The sequence below is a fragment of the Caenorhabditis elegans genome, chromosome III (assembly GCF_000002985.6).
Source record: "Caenorhabditis elegans chromosome III".
NCBI classification, from domain to species: domain Eukaryota; kingdom Metazoa; phylum Nematoda; class Chromadorea; order Rhabditida; family Rhabditidae; genus Caenorhabditis; species Caenorhabditis elegans.
In genome coordinates, this window is record NC_003281.10 from 5151562 (window position 1) to 5173821 (window position 22260).

At 36.5% G+C, this 22260-nt stretch overlaps 10 protein-coding genes and 1 pseudogene across 12 annotated transcripts; 4 read left to right on the forward strand and 7 right to left on the reverse strand.

Moving 5' to 3' along the window:
• Nucleotides 1–345: 345 nt before the first annotated feature.
• Nucleotides 346–1668, reverse strand: rbm-42 (RNA-binding protein 42). Its single transcript, NM_065689.4, has 3 exons — nt 1538–1668; nt 1184–1487; nt 346–1055 (listed from the first exon to the last, which is right to left on the reverse strand). Exons 1-3 carry the CDS (start codon nt 1564–1566, stop codon nt 480–482), a joined length of 909 nt encoding a protein of 302 aa, NP_498090.1. The 5' UTR covers nt 1567–1668; the 3' UTR covers nt 346–479.
• Nucleotides 1669–1902: 234 nt separating this feature from the next.
• grwd-1 (Glutamate-rich WD repeat-containing protein 1) lies at nt 1903–3875 on the forward strand. The gene is made up of 5 exons (NM_065690.9): nt 1903–2107; nt 2154–2247; nt 2296–2453; nt 2593–3043; nt 3220–3875. The coding sequence occupies exons 1-5, from the start codon at nt 1985–1987 to the stop codon at nt 3753–3755; spliced, it is 1362 nt and encodes a 453-aa protein (NP_498091.1). The 5' UTR covers nt 1903–1984; the 3' UTR covers nt 3756–3875.
• A 23-nt stretch (nt 3876–3898) lies between these two features.
• On the reverse strand, nt 3899–7213 carry oxy-4 (putative cytosolic Fe-S cluster assembly factor oxy-4). The gene is made up of 4 exons (NM_065691.9): nt 7138–7213; nt 5629–6439; nt 4404–4509; nt 3899–4358 (listed from the first exon to the last, which is right to left on the reverse strand). Exons 1-4 carry the CDS (start codon nt 7204–7206, stop codon nt 3971–3973), a joined length of 1374 nt encoding a protein of 457 aa, NP_498092.4. The 5' UTR covers nt 7207–7213; the 3' UTR covers nt 3899–3970.
• On the forward strand, nt 4873–5325 carry Y54H5A.5 (annotated as a pseudogene). Its single transcript has 3 exons — nt 4873–5043; nt 5095–5170; nt 5228–5325. Coding segments are annotated over exons 1-3 (345 nt in total).
• A 100-nt stretch (nt 7214–7313) lies between the features above and the next one.
• Nucleotides 7314–8044, reverse strand: T10F2.5 (Trafficking protein particle complex subunit 2-like protein). Its single transcript, NM_001038281.5, has 3 exons — nt 8005–8044; nt 7615–7770; nt 7314–7568 (listed from the first exon to the last, which is right to left on the reverse strand). The coding sequence occupies exons 1-3, from the start codon at nt 8041–8043 to the stop codon at nt 7350–7352; spliced, it is 414 nt and encodes a 137-aa protein (NP_001033370.1). The 5' UTR covers nt 8044; the 3' UTR covers nt 7314–7349.
• Nucleotides 8045–8166: 122 nt separating this feature from the next.
• Nucleotides 8167–12066, reverse strand: gars-1 (Glycine--tRNA ligase). Of its 2 annotated transcripts, NM_065692.7 has the most exons (7): nt 11980–12066; nt 10585–10716; nt 10043–10537; nt 9486–9998; nt 9019–9437; nt 8641–8968; nt 8168–8572 (listed from the first exon to the last, which is right to left on the reverse strand). In NM_065692.7, exons 1-7 carry the CDS (start codon nt 12061–12063, stop codon nt 8315–8317), a joined length of 2229 nt encoding a protein of 742 aa, NP_498093.1. In that variant the 5' UTR covers nt 12064–12066; the 3' UTR covers nt 8168–8314. The 2 variants fall into 2 exon arrangements, with proteins under 2 accessions (NP_001380013.1, NP_498093.1); NM_001392086.2 differs by lacking the exon at nt 11980–12066 and having other exon boundaries at nt 8167–8572.
• A 131-nt stretch (nt 12067–12197) lies between these two features.
• On the reverse strand, nt 12198–13750 carry T10F2.2 (Mitochondrial ornithine transporter 1). The gene is made up of 3 exons (NM_001392087.1): nt 13496–13750; nt 12572–13126; nt 12198–12514 (listed from the first exon to the last, which is right to left on the reverse strand). Exons 1-3 carry the CDS (start codon nt 13728–13730, stop codon nt 12399–12401), a joined length of 906 nt encoding a protein of 301 aa, NP_001380014.1. The 5' UTR covers nt 13731–13750; the 3' UTR covers nt 12198–12398.
• A 347-nt stretch (nt 13751–14097) lies between these two features.
• Nucleotides 14098–18238, reverse strand: ulp-1 (Sentrin-specific protease). Its single transcript, NM_065694.9, has 10 exons — nt 18139–18238; nt 17989–18090; nt 17786–17922; nt 16961–17263; nt 16632–16913; nt 16173–16325; nt 16023–16120; nt 15243–15974; nt 15088–15166; nt 14098–14885 (listed from the first exon to the last, which is right to left on the reverse strand). The coding sequence occupies exons 1-10, from the start codon at nt 18176–18178 to the stop codon at nt 14718–14720; spliced, it is 2094 nt and encodes a 697-aa protein (NP_498095.3). The 5' UTR covers nt 18179–18238; the 3' UTR covers nt 14098–14717.
• A 133-nt stretch (nt 18239–18371) lies between these two features.
• prp-19 (Pre-mRNA-processing factor 19) lies at nt 18372–20484 on the reverse strand. The gene is made up of 4 exons (NM_001392088.1): nt 20329–20484; nt 19494–20232; nt 19048–19430; nt 18372–18998 (listed from the first exon to the last, which is right to left on the reverse strand). Exons 1-4 carry the CDS (start codon nt 20479–20481, stop codon nt 18795–18797), a joined length of 1479 nt encoding a protein of 492 aa, NP_001380015.1. The 5' UTR covers nt 20482–20484; the 3' UTR covers nt 18372–18794.
• A 674-nt stretch (nt 20485–21158) lies between these two features.
• K10D2.5 (uncharacterized protein) lies at nt 21159–21777 on the forward strand. Its single transcript, NM_065696.5, has 3 exons — nt 21159–21354; nt 21399–21491; nt 21538–21777. Exons 1-3 carry the CDS (start codon nt 21229–21231, stop codon nt 21673–21675), a joined length of 357 nt encoding a protein of 118 aa, NP_498097.1. The 5' UTR covers nt 21159–21228; the 3' UTR covers nt 21676–21777.
• Nucleotides 21778–21877: 100 nt separating this feature from the next.
• On the forward strand, nt 21878–22248 carry emb-1 (Anaphase-promoting complex subunit emb-1). Its single transcript, NM_065697.6, has 2 exons — nt 21878–22016; nt 22086–22248. Exons 1-2 carry the CDS (start codon nt 21885–21887, stop codon nt 22197–22199), a joined length of 246 nt encoding a protein of 81 aa, NP_498098.1. The 5' UTR covers nt 21878–21884; the 3' UTR covers nt 22200–22248.
• The last annotated feature ends 12 nt before the right edge of the window (nt 22249–22260 follow it).

Consider the following 22260-nt stretch of genomic DNA (forward strand, 5'->3'; position numbering starts at 1 on the left):
TTTGTTAGTTATTGTTAAAATTTATGCTTTACTGAAGTTTTTGATTAGTAGATATATTTTTATCAAACAACTTCAAAGAATCGTTAGAAATTGAACTACAACGAAATTTTTTAATTACAGTACTCTTTAAAGGCGCACAGCATTTCGAATTTAACAAAAATGTATCGTGTCGAGACCGGATACGGTATTGTTCCCTCAAAATTTGAAGTTTTCAAAAGATTTCAGCCTTTCTTAAATATGAATTGAAAAGAAAAAACTCAAAAATGTAATGTTCTAAAATGACAGTAGAGGTATATTTTGCACTGGACATGCAACAGTGCTCCTGATACTCAAATAACGATAAATATCTCAATTCAGACTTTTATATATTGAAAAGAAAAATGAATAAAAATACGATGACAGGAAAATAAGGGGTACAATGAAAGTATTGGGGTATAAATGAATAAATTACAGAAAAAAATGTAGAAAAACGAATCGATTTACAAAATTCCAAGTTCTTTCTTTTGCTTTCTCTTTTGCTTGATAACATCAATATTACGCTCCTTCCATGCCGATTTTCTCAATTTAATCGGTCGATTTCCAACATATTTTCCGTCCATTTCACGCATAGCTCTCACATAATCCTCCGAATCTCTGAATGAAACGAATCCATATCCTTTACTCTTATTTGTTCGTGATTCTCTGACAACTTTGGCTTTTTGGAAACTTGGGTATTTTCGAAAAGCCTTTGCAAGAAGTTCATCCGACACTTCATTTCCCAGATCTCCACAGAAAACTCGAAAATCATTTTCATCCCATTCGGCAAGAGATGGATCTTCCCAAACCTGACCACCACCGGATCTCACAAACTTCTTTTTCGCTTGTTGTTCCTTGATTTTCTTCTTAAATGGATCGGTTTGCTTTTTGAAATTCATCTTATCAATATCTGATTGAAGAGCTTGAGTTCGCAGAAGTTCTTGTGGAATTGCGTTTACTGCAGGTGTTTCATATAATGCTGGAGCACCTTCAATAGTTGCAGGAGCCGGAATTCCGAGTACTCGAGGAGGGAACATTATCTGTAAATTTAATATTCAATTGAGAGTAATATTCACATAACTTCAATTTTTAACTTTTCTCTCAAAAATTTATGGCTTTATTCATAAAATAAGGATATTTTTTAAGTCAACGGAAAATCAAAACTAACCGGTGCAGCTCTTAATTGTGGAGGCATGAAAATTGAAGGTGGAACTGGAGGCATTGTTGGAAGCCTCCCAAGTGCCGGGTTGATAAATGGAGAAACTGCAATTGTGGCAGCTATCGGAATAAACGGAGGCGCTGCCAAAAGTGATGGTTGAATAACTTGAGCACTAGAAGTAGCTGCTGATGACTCGGAAGTAGTTGGTCCTGCCGAAATTGTTGCATTATCGTAGCCAACATGCGTTTGAGAGCTTGCTGGCTCCTCCGAATTGCTACTCGCTTGTTCAAGTTCGGCTAACTCGCTTTCAAATCTAAAATAATATAATTTGTTTGATAATAAATATAGGAAGAATCAACTTACAAAGCCAGTTCATCATCCAAGTTGGCCATTGTTGAAGGGTGAGCGTTTCAGGCTGAAAATAAGTCTAAATATAGTCAGAAAGTACAGAAACTTTGCGACAGATAAATCAAAAAATATTAATATTTAATATTATTATCTTTAACACATAAATGAATACAAATAAAAGGAAAATAGCTTTTGTTTCGAAAAACATTAAAAAATTGATAAAAATATTAAGAGTACGCAAACACCGCATGAAATAAGCCAGAGACGACGCACTTTTGCGTACTCTAAAATTTTTTCTGTTTTCCTATTTATTTTTTTTATCCTCCCAATTTTCACGCTTTACTAGTAGTTTTGTGCTCATAATTGTTTTAAAATTTAAGAAAACACCCTCTGAAGTTCCAAATATTACCTCATCCGCTTTTTCTAACATTTCTTAAGAGATATATTCTGTATCTGCAGAAAATGTCCGGTGAAAATGACGTTGAAATGCATGATGAGGATCCAGTGGAGGATATAGACGAGTCTGAAGAGGAAGTTGATGAAACTGATGATGAAGACGAGGAAGTACCGGAGAATCAGAGACAAGTGAGCTAGAAATTTCGTACAATACTTCTAATTGTTAAAATTGCAGGCTTACATTCCAGGCCTCAGCCGGCCATTGAAAAAAGGAGAAGAATTGGATTTTGACCCTAGTGCTTACAAACTATTTCATAGTTTCAATTCTGGTGATTCAAACGAAATTGTTTCTAAAATATTTATATTTTATGATTTAGATTGGCCATGCTTGTCGTTTGACGTTGTTAAAGATGGTTTGGGCGAGAACAGAACACAATTCCCTGCCGAATGTTATATTGTCAGTGGAACTCAAGCCGATAAGCCAAGGGATAACGAAATCATTGTGATGGGATTGAAGAATCTTACAACGATGAGGGTTAGTCGGTTTCAAACTTTTTTATTATTTACCTGTTATGAAATTGAAATTCCGGCCAACGTTTAGTTTTAAGCTCAGTAACACAATTGTTAAACTAAAAAAAACAAGGATATCTCTACAATAAAAGTGAGTATTTCAGAAAGAAAAAGAAAACAAAGGCGACGACAGTGACACCTCTGAAGACGAATCCGAAGATGAAGATGCCGAAGAAGAGAAGAAAAGAGAACCAAAAATGCACGCTGTTTCGATTCCTCACTATGGTGGTATTAACCGAATTCGTTCCGATCGTCTTGGTGACAGTACTGTATGTGCTTGCTGGAGTGATCAAGGACGTGTCCAGGTGTGGAATATCACTGATGCATTGAATTATACTCATGGAATGAGCGGAGAGTCGAAGACTGAAGTGCAAAAGATCGATCGACCCTTGTTCACGAATAATGGATCTGGAAAAGAAGGATATGGACTTGCTTGGTCTTCATTAAAAACTGGAGACTTGGCTACTGGTGATATCATCAAAAAGATTTATTTGTGGCAAATGAAGGAAGGAGGACAATGGGCTGTTGGAGCTAATCCATTAACTGGACATAAAAGTAATTTATTTAATTTTGATCTGAAAATTCCAAAAATTGAAATGTGTCTCCTGAATGGCGTTTGAGTGGTTTTTTCTTGAATAGATTGGAAAAAAACAAAAATCTGAATTAAAAACTTGTCTTTGTCGCATAAAAATTTTTGAGCATTTTTCAGTACATATTCCAATATTTTTCAGAGAGTGTCGAAGATCTTGCATGGTCACCAACTGAAACTGGACTTCTTGCTTCATGTTCCGCGGATGGAAGTATCAAACTATGGGATACACGTTCTGCTCCAAAAGATGCCTGCGTCTGTACAGTGCAAAAAGCTCATGAATCCGATGTTAATGTTATTTCGTGGAATCGTCACGAAAACCTCATTGTTTCTGGTGGTGATGACGGAGAGCTGAAAATTTGGTCTTTGAAAACAATCCAATTCGGTCAACCAGTGGCACTCTTCAAGTATCACAATTCACCAATCACTTCAGTCGACTGGCATCCACATGAAACAACGACATTTATGGCTTCCGGTGAAGACGATCAGACAACAATTTGGGATATTGCAACTGAAGCAGATGGACAAACGAATATCGAAGGAGTTCCACCACAGCTGATGTTCGTCCATATGGGTCAGAATGAGGTCAAAGAAGTTCACTGGCATCAACAGATTCCTGGATTGGCTATCAACACTTCAATTGATGGATTTAATGTCTTCAAGACTATTAATATTTAAGATGTCTCCCTGTTATTGCTCCCTGTTTGTTTTTGTTGCTGTTTTTCTCATCTATTCAACATTGTTACTGTTCATTTTTTTTCGTAACTTTTCTGTTAACCAAAAAATGCTTTAAAAATGTCGCGTTTTCGTTGAAAAACAAAAAAAAACATTTTATTCTATAGAATCTAAAAAATTAGGGACTGGGAATGTATCACAAAATATAACAAGAAAATTCACCATTTCAAGACTTGAGCAACATTCGTCTCAACGGGCCTATAGTCCGTAAACAGAAGATTACGGTAGTTTTTATCAAGTTTCTCCCATTCCTCTCGAACTTTTATCCAGGTTTCTTCATCATCTTGTCTGGGTAAATCTTCATATAATGCCTCGACTTTAATCAATTTCTCTTCTCTCTCATCCATTGTCTCGTACCGAATCTGACCTCCACCATTTGCACATCCACCCGGACAAGCCATAATTTCCACGTAATCTGTCTTCTCCTTTTTCGTCTTCATTTTTCGAACCAGATTCTGCACATTTCGAAACCCGTAAACCTTGGCAACTCTTAAAAGAATTTCTCCAGCTTCGGATTCTACAGTCGTGGAGAACATGTTCTTGTTTCTGAAAAAATGAAATATTACATTATTTAAAGTTATTTATTCCTACAGTTTTGATGTTTTTACAATTCCTCCTCCATTTTCCAGCACGAAATCTCGAACAATTCGATCAGCATATCCTCCAGAAGCACCACCATCGTCACCAATAACAGATCCTGAAACATTTCAGTATTGTGTTTTAAGGGAGGCATCTTTTTTTATTTTGTTTCGTTTCTAAAGATTACTGTAGAAAATTTACGATATGTTTTTCAGCTCCTGCTCTGTTCAGTTTCATGTTGTATTTCTCGTAAAATAAATGTTTTCCACAAGTTGGAAAATATGGTTTTGTCGCCAATACCTACCGAGACCCATGGTTGGGAGGCGGAGGCATTGTAGCGCGATTTTAAAAGAACCAACGCCTCGAAAATTTTCAAAAACGGCGAGAGAAAAATATTTGAATTCCCCAAGAGGAATTTCACCACAGCGCGTGCAAAAATGTCTGCATTTGCGCGTGACGGTGTTTGCACAAATTACACCGAATGGTCGAGCTGAAAACACGTGTCCTACAACACGTGAAGAGAAATAAAAAAATCTACACGTAGAAAAGGAGTATTCAAAAGTTTAAAATTTATTCCTCAAGAATAAGAGCTTGAATTCAGTCACTCAAGAAATTGATTGTGTAACTGATCAAGCCTGATTTTTTTTGGGATGTAAGTTTTATTAATTTCTGAGAATTTGACTGAAATTATTTTCAATTTCAGAATATTATTGGCGCAGACTGTTTCTGTTGGGTGCAAAGCGAAGGCTACAAAACCAAAAGCAGCTGCTCCGAAACCGGTAAGTATAAATAAGATTTTATAAGCTGAAGATGTTCTAAAATTGAAATCATTTCAGATAAGCTCAAATCGACAATCTCGAAAGTTGTCCCACCAGCTCGTCCACCATCACGACCAGAAGATTATGAGATCAACTGGGGACCTAAATGCTGTTAATTTTGAATAAAATCGGTTAAAATACAAGTCGTTGTTTTTTTGTCTTTCAGCTCTCAAATCCGCCGCAGCTTCTTTGTTTTTCTCGAATTTTCAAGTGAAAAAGAGGTTTTTATGTCTACAGTGGCGTGCTAAATTCTGTAGAAAAATTCCAGATTTTTGGTAACTTTTGGTATTCTCTACATAAAGTTTTTTTCACTAAAAAATTTGAGGAAACCAAAGGATTTGCGTCGAAATTGGAGAATTTGAGCCTGACTTTAAAGAAATAAAAAAACCACAGAAATTGTTATTTCTTTTCAAATTTACCTTTAGAAAGAGCCGATAACCATTGCTCTTCTTCTGATCTATTTTCAACATCTCCGGCTTCGTCGTTTTCCAATTTGATAATTTCTTCTAACAGTTCAGCAGTACTTATAACACAATCAGTCTCTCGAACATCAGTTCCATCAACTTTAAATTGTTCTCTCGATGCCTCTAATTTCTTATCAAAACATGGCATTACAGCTGCATGGAATACATCACAGGGGCTTAAACCTTCTCTTTTTGCTAGAAATCCTTTGATAATTGCACCACTTATAGCTTGAGGTGATCGAATTTTACTGATTTTAGGGATTAAAAGCTCTCCGTGACTTTTTTCAGCGTAGCACACAAATCCCGGACAAGCAGATGAAAGAAGTGGTCGAGATGTTGATGGAGTTGTTGAAAGTTCTTCATATATTAAAGAATGTGCAAATTTCCGGGCAAATGATGAATCAATTACGTATTTGACACCTAGTCTTCGGAAAAATGAGGCAATTATTTTCGCTACTTCATTTGTTGATTTTCCAATTTTCACAGCAATAGAAGTGATGGCTTGTGGAGAAACAGTGACGACTGAGAGCTTTGAATTTTGAATTCCTTCATAAACTCGTCCAAATGATTGTTCTTCAACAAGAACTGTTTCAGCACTAGTGATACATCCACTACATGCCAGACAATCAGCTAACGAGATTTTAACGGATTTCTTTTCTTCTGTTTTAGAAGATTCTTTGTCTTTTGGTTTTTTGGTACGGATATTCACTTGTGATTCTTCTTTTTTCTTTTCCACAGTTCTCGTTTCCAATGGGATTATGCAGTCCTGAAAAATTGATACAATTTTACAGTAATATTCAAAAAATAAAAGAATTTCTGGTCTCGACACGACAGAAATAAAATGTTTAATGAAAAAGTGTGTGCGCATTCAGAAAGTACAGTAGTGTCCACTCTTTGCAACTTTCACTTATTTTTTGAAAAACTGGTTACACAAAAATAATTTTTTAAAAGGAAACAAGAACAAAAAAACTACCGTACTTCTTAAAGGCGCACGTCGTTTTTATGAATATTTATTTGGCCATGTCGAGACCAGGTACCGTTTTTTTCTTAAATAAAAACTAGCTAAATTAGGCATTTGCATAGATAAAATGTCTCCTCGAGGTGAAGTTTGTATGTATGTATTTATTTTATCTTGGAAATGTTCAGTTTTTGATTGAAATTTTTGACTATAGATTTATTTTAAACATTCAAAATCGCTGGATTATCTTTAATATAACTTGTTTTGGATTTATTTTTATTAAAATTTACCAGAAATTTCAGAATTTCAAAAAAAAAACAATTCCTGACAATACAAAATTGTAAAACGAAATTTAATTTCGAAAAAAATCAGAACATTTTCTGAAACGTTTTTTAAAAATTCGAATTAAAAACAAGAATATAAACTTCTCACAAAGTAGTTATACTTTAACTTTTTAACTTTTGAAACTGGAGAATTAACAGACGTCATTTTTTAAAAAAACTCACCAAATTCGGAGCAATAAAATCCGAAACATTTGAAAGTCGAACGACACCACTGAATCCAGAATCTTCCATAAAACTTCTGGAAATATTTTTAATATTATCTGAATAAGACAATTAAAGATACAGTGACGTCAAAGACGATTGAAAATCATCCATATTCGTAGATTCACAAGAAAAAAACAAAAATTATTTTATTTACAAAATCCGTTTCATTATTATTCACTAATCGAATATAGATCATTGATTCCTTCGTCAAGCCATTTTGATTGCATTGGGGTTCCGATTTCATAAAATGGATTTGAGATAGTATTACAATAATGTCCATGGAATCGTTTGAATATCAATCGAATCTCCTGATCTTTTAATGAAGCTGCTGAAGTTGCGTCAAGAACCAGAATCATACGGACTCCTGTGTTGGTAATGTAGCCGAATGACTGAAAAATGAAGATATAAAGTAGTTTTCAGTCAAATATTCTTTACCCTCCACTTTTGATCATTATAAAGTTGTCCCAAAAACATTTCCGATGCTTTTGTTGATTTCTCATCTACAATATCCAATGAGCAGAATGTGAACATCTCGATTTCAAGCAATTGCTGTGCGTAACGTGGATTCACCGAATCGAATAGACGGGAATTCTGAATTTTTCTTTTACGAGGAGGCAGGACAGGCCGAAATGATCGTCAAAACGCGCTCCACGGTCAATTGAAGACGCTCCGCCCCCAAACGATGGGTCTCGTTAGGTATATGGTGGTAGAACCGTAAAATCAAAAAAACAGGGGCGGAGCATTTCCAATTGGTCGTGGGGCGTATATTCACATCGACCCGTCTTCTTGCTGCAACCGGTTTCGAATTTAAAAAAAAACGCATACCTCTTTAGCATAAATGAAGAATCCGACGACGCCAAGCATACTGAATTTAAAAATTTATTTTTTGTAATACTATTTTTTCTCTATTGAGAATATTAATCATATTCAAGTATTTTTCAGCGATGTTTGATGTACCACACACGTATTCTATGACGGACAGCGTTATAAAATAACTCTCAATTCATTGGTAACCATAAAGAAAACAAAAAAAGCACTCGAAAAGTTGAAACCAGAATAAATAAACGAAAAGAACAATGATTATACTTTGCTGGAAATGTAAAAAGGCAATACAAAAATTTAGATAAACATTCAATTATTCAGTTGCGCTCGCTTCGAATTTTGGATATTTGGCCTGAGCATCGGACCATTGTTGACGGCCAGCGACAAGATCAGAAATGAGTCTTCCGAGTTCTGAGACTTCTAATCGAATCTGTGACATTGTTTCAGCGTGGCGGATGGTGACAGTGAATGGAGTGGTCTTCAATGAATCAAAGTCAACAGTGATTCCGAATGGAATACCAATCTCATCAGTACGTGCGTAACGGCGACCAATGGTGCCGGAGCTGTCATCCTGAAAAAATAAAATTTAAATTTCCCGTTCTAAAAGCACTTTATATCAAAACTATAGTTCAAACTCACCACTTTGTAACTCATCTCAAAGCGTGAGAGTTCCTCCTTAACGGCATCCATAACTGGAATCAATGTGTCATTGGCTGAAATTGGAAGAACTGAGCATTTGATTGGTGCAACTAATGGCTTGAAAGCCAAGAAAGTCCTCTGTTCATCTCCTTCTCTTTGTCTGAACGAGTGCTCGAGAAGAGCATACATAATTCTTCCGATACCATACGATGGTTCAATAACTGATGGAGTAATCTCTTGTACGTGAATCTTTTTCGTGTATTTCTTAATATTCAGATGCTCTGGGGTCAACGCGTAATTCTGGCCGTCCACGCTGAGATTGTACAGCCTGAAAAATTTATTTTTAAATTGTAGAATTATTTCATAATCAAAACTCACTTCTTGGCGAGAAGCTCTTCTTCAAGAGCCGAGACTTGTTCACTGGTGAGTTGTTGGAGCGATGTTTGAATTTTCTTAGCGTCCTTTTTGAAGCTCTTGCCCAGCAAAGCCATGTTGGCTTGTGCCTCGACAAAATTAACATCGACTGGCTCTGGGAGCTTCTTCTCGGCAACCAACTTGACGTTTGTTGCTTTGTAATGTTGTTGGAGATCGTAGCAAGCTCTATCAGCGTTACCAACACATTCGATCCATCCATAAGAGGTCAAGATTTCAGCGTCCCAGCAGTCTTGAGCGTAGTGAGCCATTTCGTTTGATAAATGTTGGCGGAACCGGAGACGACGTCCATCAATACCAACCTTCATGAGGAATTGATGACAACGAGCCATGTAATAACCGAGTGTCTCATTGGCTACAGTTTTCTATAAGATTTAAAAATTGGATAAACTTTTGAAAAATGAGCAACAAACCTTGGCAACAGCCTCGCCAATAGCAACTTCCTGAGCTGGAGCACCGTCTAATTGATTGCAAGCCGAGAAAAGAACAAGCTTTTGATCAGCAACCTTTGCAAATTTTGCCAAGCTCTTGTCTTCTGGGTCGACAAAATGCTCAATTTCGCACATTGTGAATTCACGAACACGAATGAGACCTTGTCTTGGAGAAATTTCATTTCTGAATCCCAATCCGATTTGTGCAGCAGCGAATGGCAATTTTCCTTGGTTGAACTCCAAAAGTCGTTTGAAATTCACAAAGATTCCTTGAGCGGTTTCTGGTCGAAGGAATGCTTTGAAGTCACCAGTTGGTCCAATTTGAGTTGGGAACATCAAGTTGAATGCGATTGGTTCGGTGAGATCATTTCCAGTGATCGGAGACTTGAAATTGAATCGAGTGATCACTTCATGCATATCCTTATTATCGAATCCTTCAAGACGCGCAAGCACATCCTGTCCGTCTTGTTTGACTGCAGCGCTAGTCTTTTTATCCTGAAAATCGAAATATAGAACGGAAACTTCTTTTGAAAACTTACATTTAACAACTTCTCAATGCTATTCTTGATCAAATGATCAGCACGGAAGCATTCTCCATTCTTCATATCCTTCACCATCCAATCAGCAAATCTGTCAACGTGTCCAGAAGCTTTCAGAACTGGTTCAGGAGTGAGAGAAGTACAGTCAACTTCCAACATGCCCTCTTCAAGAATGAAATGTTTTCTCCATTCTTGGAGCATATTAGCCTTCAAGGAACATCCCATCGGACCGAAATCGTAGAGACCAGTGACACCACCATAGATAGCAAATGATTGATCATAGAAGAATCGTCTTTTGAGAAGATCCTCCAATTTCAGACGATCGAATGATGCTTCTTTTGGTGCCAAAGCAATTTCTGTGTCTTCAAGAAGTCTCTTTCTAGCCTTCAATTCAACAACCGCTTTATCGATGTCGATTTTTGGAGCACCTTTCGCCTTGAGATCACGGATCAGATCTCCATACTCTTTTACTGCAGCACGAAGAGGGGCGAGTTTCTGAAATTCGAAAATGACTGAAGCCGAGCGTAGAGAGAATGAAATACCGCTTCAATTTCCGGAGTAGCCATTTGCTTCAAATAATCCGATATTTTTTGCCTGGTTTTCTTCTCAAACCGCGGTGCGACTACCTTTCTGGGTTGAAGTGGAGTTTTCCGGTCACTTGGGACTAGTTCAACCTGCAAAAGCGATATTTTATAGAAACGGTTAACGATAAGTTGTGTTGCGAATCGGTATAGGTTCAAAAGTGGTAGAATCATATAATTTATTACTGATAAATCTGGTTAACGAATAAAATTGGAAAGCTCATAGATTTTAATATGCGACCTGCCGGTCCGATCGTCCGAGGGTAAAACCAAGAAGTGTTGGGGTTTGATGTGCAGGTATTGTAGTACTGTAAAACTCGTGTAGTGTGTGTCTTTTGGCGCGGCTTTCAAACAGGAGTTTCTTGGCTTTGTCGTCGTTGATGACTTCGGTAGATTGTCGTGAGCATTTAAAAAACGGACAGACTTCGTAATATTTATACTAATTCTTTAATATTTACTTAACGCATTTCCTTGTTATCAATATCATTTCTAAAGTCGTGATCGGCGGTATTCTGCATATTCGCGACAAGTTGTATTTATGTGGAGATTTCAAGTAATATTCACTAACTCGGCCTATTATATCATCTTTCGCACCGTAATAAATGCAAGCAAAACAACATTTATTAAAAGTTTATTAGCGGCTTCTAAATCTCTATTAGAAAACAAAATTCAGGAGATATGAATTAAGCATTTCGGAAAGAAAGAAAGTATTTAGTTTTTTTTTCAGAAATAAATTAAGAAAAATTGTAAAAATGCAAGCGCGCCCTATCAACACGAGAAAGAGATTGTAGACGGCAGAGAGACAAATCCAAGAGGGACGTGAAAGTTTTCATTTAAAAAAGCAAATTAAGCATAATGGTATTAGCATTAAAATTTTCAAAAAGCATTAAAACTTTCAAACCCTTTTCATATAATTACTGGAGAACCAGCGAAATCTAGCGAAGTTTTCAGGAAAAAAACATTGCGAAATTCAACACAAAGAAAATGAAATGCAAGGCTGTCAGATTTCATCATGTTTGAATTTGTTTGTACATGCACACCGTTTCCGCTAAATTGCGGATCAACAATAACAATTTCACACCATTTTTATTAATGATATTTACATCAAAGTTTGAAATTTTTGTTTTAAGCTTCTAAAAAAGGTATTAAAATTTTTTAACTTTCAGAAAATAATAAATTCTCACAGAAAAAGGAAAAACAATTTAGCCGATTGTGTCTTCAGTCCGATATACTGACGACAAGATTCACTTCCGCATGGACAACGAGATCATGCGCGAGTGTAAAAAGAAACAGGATTTGCCCAGCTATTCGTGATGAGACCTCAATCTCACTACCTAATTTGATATCTGTTCTCACCTTGAAAAATGAATTTTCCGATGAAAATTGTCTTATTAACCGCGAGTATCGGACGCTGCTTTTTAACCAGCAACTAGAGAACATGAACTGGAAGATTTTTGACTTTAGAAAGTTGTAGATCATTAGAAGCATTGGCCAGTGTTAGAAGCAGATAAATAAGTGACTATGAACAAATGTTCATTACATTTAGGATTTTTGAAGGTTAAATATAACAAAAAAAAACAATTTTTATTAAAAAATTTAGAAAACAACAACCGGGCGTAAGTGAGCCTATGGCAATCTCAGAGTAACCGTTAGAAACCGAAAAAAAACATTAAGAGAAACAACGAAGAAAGCTCTCATAGCATGATGATATTTGTGTGATGGAAAGAAAAAATGAGGAAAAATTGAAAAATTTACTAGGCAGAGATTAATATAATCTAGAGGACGTAGTGGAAGAACTTTCGTGTCTCTTCATAAGCGACGAAAAGACATCCAGAAGCGAAGCAAGTTCTTAGATTGGTTGGTAGAAGTCCTTTGTAGAGTCCACGAATTCCTGTAAAATTGAATTTTTATAAGAAATTGAATTAATTATCCCTCAATAATGACTTACCATTCTCTTTAACGACAGCGCCCAAAGTAGACATAAAAGTTCCTCCTCCGGTGACTTGCATTCTCGATTTAACGACATCTGCTGGATAAATGGATGTCCATAATGCCATACCACCAACTGATCCAGCCATTGCTGTCTTCACAAGTCCAATTTCTTCCTTTTTCTGTCCTTCATCAGTCAATAAGAAACGGCATGTTTCGTAGGCTCCAAAGAAGAAGAAATAACCAGGAACCTCTCTTGCAAGAGTCGGAGTCATTCCAACAAAGAATCCACGGACACCAGTATCCTTCATGATATCCCGACAAACAGAGAATGGTGTACACTTCTTCTTCATTTCACGAGCTGCTTGAAGTTTACATTTGACAAGTTCTGTTGGACAGAGTACGGTAGCTGCAAAAACTGCGGCAAGAGATCCGGAGAATGCATTTTCCAATGGTGTCATTTGTCTGACATCTTCGAGTCCATTCAGTGTGGCAATTGTTTTTTGGCAGTAACCATAGGCAGTGAAGAGAACTGCATTTTCAGCAACATTTGCAGCTAGAGCTGGGAGAGTTCCTGGATGTTGAAAAATATGAATTTTAGAAATCAAGTTACATTTAATTTTTCAAGATTTTTTCGATTTCATCTCGACTTCCAAATCAAAACTACGTTATTTGAAATAAAACGTTCAAAAAAATTGCTGAGCTTTCTGGAAGCTTTTTAGAAATTGTATTTTATTTAAAAAGAATCTGAAACTTTTGCAAAAAAAGGTTTTTTTTGAAAACACGTTATATTGTTCTTCCCAGAAAGGGTGAGAATTTTTACTTCAAGAAGTACTCTTTTTTATAGTTGCATGGAACGTGTTCAGTACAAAGGATTGTTTTTCTTTTTTTAGATTCAGAAATCCAGACTAAGCTCAAAATTTTCGAAACAAAAATAACAAACCAGCGTAAAGTCCTCGAATTCCGTCCAATTTATAAGTATCCTTGAGACAAACAATCCAATTTGAATAGAGATTCGGGAATGTTTGTACTTTTACTTTAACTGTATCTAATGGTTGTCCAGCATACACGTTGGCAATTCCACCAGCTGTTCCAGCCAATAAATCGATAATTCCATCTTTAAAATGATTGGCTGAAGCATCACCCGTTGCAGTTGTAGGTTCACCGCTTTCATGCATATTTCTATCTATTTTATTTTCTGAAATAACAAAAATTGGAAGAAATGGTTTTGAAAATTTCCAGAAAATTTAGATCACGATCATTTTTTCTTGTTTGCTAAATAGCTGGTTTTGTTGGTTTTTCGGACCAAAAAACAAAAAATTTAACTTTTGAGTCGTGAGGAGGAAAACAAAACGACAATTTCTTTTGGTTTTGGGAAGTTAAATTTTTTGTGACTTTGTGATCACGATGAGCACAATAAAGGAGGATTTAAATTTCCTCTGTTTAGAAAATAAAACATTGAATCTGTATAAACTTCAAAATATATAACCATGAGGTTGAAAATAAAACCAAGAAGAAAAAAAAATAAATTTCAACGAAAAAAAAGTGAAGAAATTGTATTTATTGCAACTTGCAATGGTGACGGGGATCGGGAGTGAAATATATTGATATAACAGAGAAAGCTGATTGATATTATTGAACTGGGAATTGAAAGGTGGAAGGGAGAGAAAATTGTTAATAAATACGTCAAAAATCAAATAAAACTCGGATAAAAGGAAGAATGAAAAAGAGAAAAGAGAAAAAAGGCCAGAGATCCACAGAGACAAAAAAATCTTAAAAACGGGATGGGAAAGTTTGCATCACCTTTTGAAACAAAACAACGTCATCTGAGAATGACCACGTGACAAGTGATAATGTGATGTGATCTGACACCGTCGATCATCTTTAATCTTTTGTATGAACATTCTTTACACGGTATGAAATGAAATCAAAAGTTATAATTAGTGATGAGAATCACAACGATATTTTGGATAATGAAGAAATGCTACGAAAATGGGAAATATGGTTAATTCGAAATACAGAAAATTAAAGACTTTCTAGATGATTCGGGCTTACGACACCGACAAAATATAAGTTTTAATTATGCCCAATGAGAAGAAAATACATTTTACAGCTACTTTTCCGGAAACAAAACTATGAATTATGACACTTTTAATCTTCTAGAATCAAATAGTTGCGAGTAACTTCTTCGAAACAATCTCGTAAACCATTCGCTTTCTGTAGTATGGCATATTTTTCTGCGTGAAGCGAGGCGTCGTTCGTCGAGATGCCCATTCACCGAATTGGCATGAGAATACTCCACAGTCACTGCCATTTTGTTGACGAGGAATGTCCTAAACAAGATGATTATCGCGTGTTGAAGATCTTTTTGTGTGTGTAATTTCAGAAGTATTACTGGTTGTTTTAGAGAGCATAGATATCAAAAAAAGAGTGATTGAGCCAAACATCTGGACTTCTAAAAAAAAACTTTTTTTCAGAAATAAATTTAAAGTAAAAATCCTTTTTTTTATTTAATTTTTTTAAAATTCAATATACCGTCATCTGTTGAATTGTCCATCCAGAAAAGTTCATTGCTGTCTTTTTCTTATCCAATGATTCAGCTTCCAAGTAACCTCTGAAATATAAAATATTTATTGATATATTCTCTGTGAGTTTTTTAAATAAAAACCAAAAACACTCAAAAAACTAACCGCAATGCTGGCAAAACGGCTGTATTTCCATCATAAAGAGAGTCATAAAACTCAATCTTCTTTTCGCCCATATCGATAACAGCCATACACCAATGCATTCCAAGATGAACTGGCACCAAAACGATGTCGAATGCAAAGATATCGACTTTTCTTGTCCATCGTTTCACACTCGCGTATCCTTTTGAAACAATATTGGAATAAAAGAATGTGTTGAATGCATAGATCTTTGGATATTTCGAATCGCCATTGCTCCGATCACAAATCAATTGAAGATAGAAATTGATGATCTCATCATTCAGCCAATGCAATCCACTCAATGTTGCAAGATCTTTTTTACAGATCTGAATGCTGAATGCATCCACAAATTGTTCATTTGGATTCCCTCCGCTCCATGCTCTTTCTACAAGAGCATCAGCAGCATCAGGTAAAGCCATAAAATCATCAACTTTCTTCTTCTCCACCTTCGGACGAATAGCGATTCCTTGCAATTCAAGTCTCTTCCGAACATCTTCCAATCGATCACCTCTTGTTTGAGAGCGATGTCCTTCTCGTATCCGAGCCTCTTCTAGAAGTTTATCCTCCTTCTGCTTCGACAATTGATAAGAATTCTGATATCTCTGCGGTCCTCGATATGCGGAACCGATTCCAAGGCTATTAATTTGCGAGAGAATATCATTGAGTTTCCTGTATGAATCAGATTCCGACGAATTTGATCGGGCGTGTTGGCGGTAACTTAAATTTATATTATTGCTTGAATTGATGAAAAACTTAAATAAATACCTTGAAGAAGTGGACTCTTCGCTATCAATGATGATGGATGGTTCTCTTGATAAGAGTGAAGGGGTGTTGCTTCGGGATCCTCCCAATTCTGCGATTTTCTGAAGAAAAAAGATCAGAAAGTTTTAAATAACAGTAATATCCTGAACATACATTCTTCGCTCTGGCTAATATGTCAGTTGATGATGTTCTCTGCATTTTCTTCGGTTTTTTTTCAACAATTCCAGAAATCGCTTTAGCTTCGTATTGTCCACTTGCAACAACTCCTTGAAGAAGTCGATCGCGAGATGACAGGTGATTTTTTATCTGAAATAATTAAACCTTAAAAATAAATAATTATCTATAAAAACAGTGGACCGAAATTAATTCTAAATAACAAAATCGTCTAATGTATCCGTTCCAAAATCAATTTTAATGTTAAAAAATTGAATCTTGTAGGTTTTGCGGACCATTTGGGAAGAAAAATCTTCCAAAATGGTTTTTAAAAAAACCTATAAAGTTTAATAATAAGAAGTTTTTGGCATTTAGAATTAATTTCTGAAGCTTCAGTTTGATACACTGAAAATTGTAATTTCTCACATTAGTTTCTCTGCTTCATAAAGAAATAATTACCTTCTTTAAATCAATAATCGTGTTCATTTTCCGAACAGAAGTTGAGTGCTTAAATTGATGTCTAACAGGGACCCGTCTCAAAACCTCTGGCTTTTTAGCAGAATTCCGTCTCCAATAATCACGAACATTATTTGATGTGTAATTTGATAATGATGATAAGCTCGGAGTAATCGGACGACTAACACTGTCATCGGGTGTCGGTGAGATAAATTCTTTGCTCCTAGAGTCAGAAATAACTGATACATCGTCTGGTGTGTCTGGATTGTCGTTGAGAAAGATCAACTAAAGTTTGATAATTTATTATAATAGAATTATTCGAATACTAATACCTCATTCTGAAATCGTCTTGCTTCTTGCAATTGCTTATTTGGTGTCTTGACTACTTTCTCGAAAAGAACGTCTGGTTCCTCATCATCCTGTTGTACTTCAAATGACTTTTCCAAATTTTTTGGCGACTTTGGGGAAGATGATAAGGTGAGCACTAAATCTCCTTGAACTTCTTGTTTTTCTTCGTCATTCCGAATTTCAACGTTTTTTTGAACATGTTTCTCAATGATAACTTCATTTTCCTCTGATCCAGCATTGGCTCTCACAGGTGCATCTTCGTTCAGAAAAATCATATATTTCTTGTTCTGTAACAACTGTGGTCATGTTTAGTTAGGGGGGGGGGGGGGGGGGTTTATATACCGTATATTCTCTATTAGTGCTGCATCTCCAGTAGTACTGCAGTCTCTAATAGTGCTGCATTCAAAAAGGGTCCGAAAAATAGTGCTGCAGTCTCTATTAGTGCTGCACCCCATTTTCTATTGAAAGAGTCACTTGACAGTTTCGATATTTTTGGGTATTTTTTTGTATATTTTATGATTTTTTGATAATTTAGGAAAGTAATTGAATTATTGGGTCTTTTTTTTACAAAAGTTCGCAATTTTTATGAATTTCTGCTTAAAATATGAGGTTTTGTGATTAAAAACTAGTGATCTATAATTGAAAATAGCCGTTCGAAAATTAATGCTGCAGTCTCCAGTAGTACTGCAGTCTCTAATAGTGCTGCATTAAAAAAGGGCCTGGAAATTAGTGCTGCATGCAGCACTAATAGAGAATATACGGTATTTGCTGAACTTAACTCCGAAAGTTAATTTATTCTCAAAATATACCTCAGCAACTCTCCTCGTCGTTCCTTCCACTATAATTTCATCATCCTCTTGAACTTGAACTTCGCCCGAAACTTCAGTTTTCTCCTTTTCTCCCGAATTACTGCTTACGAACATTCCGAAGAAGGTATTGAAAAGCCCTGAAATGTTGAAGATCGCTATTTCAAATTTATACTTTTATGGATCAAGGAAAAGGATTCACTCACCACCCAATCCTTGAGATTTCGTTTTTCTGGTTCTTTTTGTTGGCGACTGCTCTTTTTCTTCGTTTGTAACAGCTTGATCGGTTAACCAATGTCGTTTTCTTGCTAAATATTTTAATTAATTTCAGCTTATTTTTCATTCACTTCTCCTACATTGAGAGTCTTTGTCTGATAAATCAGACCTACGTGACATTCCGTTTCTCTTTCAATCGAATATCGTCTATTTTTGATGTTCCAGATTCAAGTAGCTATCCTGAAATATAGTTTTTAGCTGCTTTAAAAGATTTTTGCTATAGTAAATACTATCACAAAGGGCAACATTTTAAGTTTTTCAGCCAAAATAAAGAAGGCAATTAACCTCTAGGCAGTACGTAATCATTCAATTATTGCATAAATTACTTTTAATAAAAGAATAGATGAATGGGATAGAAGCGGAGGAGATTGGCTGCAGATCATTTTTGAATGAAATGAATAAAATTTGGGGAATCTGGAGAAAAGTTGAACTGTTAAAAAGATAAATGTGAACAAAATAAAATCCAATAGATAAAAATAGAAAGAGATCTCACCACAGGAAGACAGCCAATCAACTCTTTTTTTTTTGTTGATTCACAGTGAAAAGGAGAATTTTTGGAATCGATAATATATGGTAACGAGAGATGGAGAAAGAATAATAGTTTGTCAGCTTTTCTATAGATGGGAATATTTTCAACTTGACTGAACAATCCGGAATACAAAAAAAACAAGGAAACGAAACGGGAAAAATGTGGTGAAATTTTGAATAACTTAGTAATAAATGGTAATAAAAACAATTAGAAAGAGAATACTCGGAGACTCTTATCCAATGAACACGTCACCAATGAACGAGCATTTTCTCCGAATCTAACTCCAGTGACTGGTCCAGAATGATCAGAAAGTGATACAACTTCACTCCAGCTCTTCACATGCAAAACTTGAACTTTTTGGCCACCAATTCCTAGGAATGTTCCAGTCATGTCGAAGGACAGGGAGTTGATCTGAAAAAATTATATTTTTTCATTAAACATTTGCTTAACAATTTCTTACCGGTTGTTTCTCTTCGTTAGCGAAAGTTTTCAGATTCTTCAATTTTCTAAGATCCCATAATTTGACCTCTCCATCCTCTGATCCCGTAGCCAAATAATATCCGTTTTCAGAAAACGCAATCGAACGAACGGCAGCAGTATGTCCCGGGAATGCAGCAGCCACGGTTTGATTCTTCAAATCCCAAATCTTCACAACGGCATCCGCAGCTCCAGTTCCAAAAATAAGACCATCAGGATGGAACTCGATGGAATGAACGGCAATTTGTGATCCTGGTTCAACTGAAACCTTGCAAAGCGATTTTCCGGAACGAATGTCGGAGAATGCCCAGTAAGAATCATCAGAAGCGGAGAGAATGTAATCACCGGATGCATTGAGGGAGATATCTGTAAAACATTGTTTGTTCAATAGAAGAATTACAGCTAGCGAATTTTTTTCAAATATCTCACCTGTAACGGGTGCCTGATGGACATCAATAATAGCCTTCGAAGACGAATCAGTTGCACTCCAGACTCTAATATGTGAATCAGCAGAAGCAGAGATTGCAGTAATATTATCCGGATGCAAAACAACTGCGTTGATCTTCTTGTTATGCCCCTTGAATGTTTGCATAACCTGTTCCTTTTCATAGTCATACAAGACAACGGTTTTATCAATTCCTCCGGTAAGTGACAAATTTCCCTTGATATCCAATGCAGTAATTCCAGGAGTTCCAGTCGAATGAATTCCAGTGTGAGATGCTGTCTGTTTCAGCTCGGCGAGCTCTTCTGTTTTGGCAAGTCCTTCAGGAAGATTTTTTCCTCGTTGTTTACGTTCAGCAGTCAGACTCTTTGATTTCTCTTCAAGTTTTGCCAGAATTGCCTCACTAAGACCTTGTTGATCTTCAGACTCGTCAATGCTGACATCATCGTCAACTTTCGCCGATGTGTGTGGTTTCAAAGTAGACAATGCTTCTCTAGCAGCGGTCAATTCTTTGGAGAGGCGGGAAATAACACGACAAGCGGCATCGTGTTGGTACAGAGAGTGAGAAAGTTCTTGACGAGCAATTTGGAGTTGTTGTCGGAGAGAGAAGCTGTTGAGCATTACTGTATCCCACTCGTCTTGAAGCATTTTTAGTAGAGATGGGATGGATGTTCCAGAGACATTGCGTGGTGCTGATCCAGTGCCGCCACTTTTCAATGAAACGAGCTAAAAAATGAATTTTAGAAATTATTATTTTGTTTTTTCAATGAATTATCATTTCGAAGTTTCACGTCAGTGAAGATAATTGCAAGGTTGACAAACCTGGTCTTCAGAAAGCTCTCCATGGCTGATCGGATCTGTTCCGTTTTCGGCAATGAATTTAACGATCAGCCGACGATCAAAGATGTGCCCTGAGACTTGAGAGACGACTGGGTCTTCGGTCAGTTCACCACTGATTCCGCACACGAAAGACATCTCCTGAAAGTAGCAAAATATACACGAAACCGCTTGATTGACGTGGGACATAAACGAAGAAAGTTTCAATGCGAATTTTGTAGGATAATTACATTTATCGAACGAGTGGTCAATAAATACGTACTCTGGCTAGTGACTAATCGAACGGCGCATTGGATCAAATGTTTTAAACTTGTCTTTAAAAGAAAATCTAGAATTTTAACCAGTTTTTCATGAAAAAATGCAAGTTTTCAAGTCAAAGGAATTCGAGACACCACGGTTTCAAGATCTGATGGGATCCCGGATCTACGTTTTCCGGATCTACCATTTCCGGATCTACGTTTTCCGGATCTACGTTTTCCGGATCTGGCACCGTGCCAACGCACAAAACGCTTTTCAACGCACGACTTTTTTCGAAATTTTCTTCTAGAAGAAACGCTTAAGAACACGCGACGCGTAACATCGCAGCGTCGTTGTCACTTTTTTCTTCGAAAAAATAGCGTTTTAAGAGTTGGCACGGTGCCAGATCCGGAAAACGTAGATCCGGAAAACGTAGATCCGGATATGGTAGATCCGGAAAACGGAGAATCCCACCAGATCTTGAAACCGTGGTGTCTCAGGAATTCCATGCAATGAGAATTCGAAAAACTGCAGTGGAGCGTACTTGCTGCAGCTTTTCCGGGCGGGGCCGAAGAAATGTCGGCCATGAGACTGGGGAATAAAAACGATTTGAAAAAATAATTTGGATTTGAATTTTCTTCCCAAAAAATGCAAATCGGGGAATATGAGCTCACTTTCATCGATGTTGCGGTGTTTGTGGTGTTTCTCGTGGCTTTGAATAAAATTGTTAAAAGGATGCTTGTTGCAAAAATCAATGAGCCAGCGAAATATGAGGTAATTTGCAAATAAATCTTGGGATGTGAATTTTTGTTTCTCAGATCGAACAGCTCGAAGAGCGTGATATGACAATGGAAGAAATCGAAAGCATGCGCCGCGAGGAGAACAGGTGCCTGGTCATTGTGGAAGACAAAGTAATAAAATACTTTTCGGATTATCAAAAAAATAAGTTTATTTCAGATTTACGACCTCTCTGGCTCACAAGATCTCTATGACAACAACCGCGATCTTTTCGAGAGTAGTGAAGGATGTGGACCTGAATGGGCACCGATTTGTGCTAGGAAATATCCATTCGTCGGACACGTTTTGAAGAATTAATTAAAATCTCAGCGGGAGTTTGATCAAATTTCGGGTTGTTTAAGTTGTGTCAGTTACATCGTGTTTTTTTGTTGTTAAATAAAACGGTTATTTTTTTTCATACATTGCTTTTTACATCTCTTATTATTATAGGCTGAAACAACCTTCATTTTACTTTTGCCCGTTTTTTAGATGACTTTGATTCAAAAAACCACGTTTACAGATCAAGTATGGCTTTGATGTACCCATTCCACGTAGCACAACCTCCACTCAACTGGTCCGAGCACTTGTGGGTTTCCGAAGTCTCACCAGCAAAAGAGTCATTCATCACCACGATTTGTGAGCACCGTCAAGCTCAATGGGTACGTTTTTATTTCAAAATCACACTTTTCTGAAAAAGTACATTGTTGTTCATTCTAAATTTATTGCAGGATAATCAAGATCTTCTGCGTCACTTGCAAGACAGTGTGGCTATTCTGACTCGTGAAGATCAACGTCATGTGAACGCTGTCCATGCAGCAGCAAATATGCCTGCAAATCCTTGAATTCCCTATTCTACACCATATTTATCTGTAAATAAAACTCGATTTGGCATACCATTTTTTT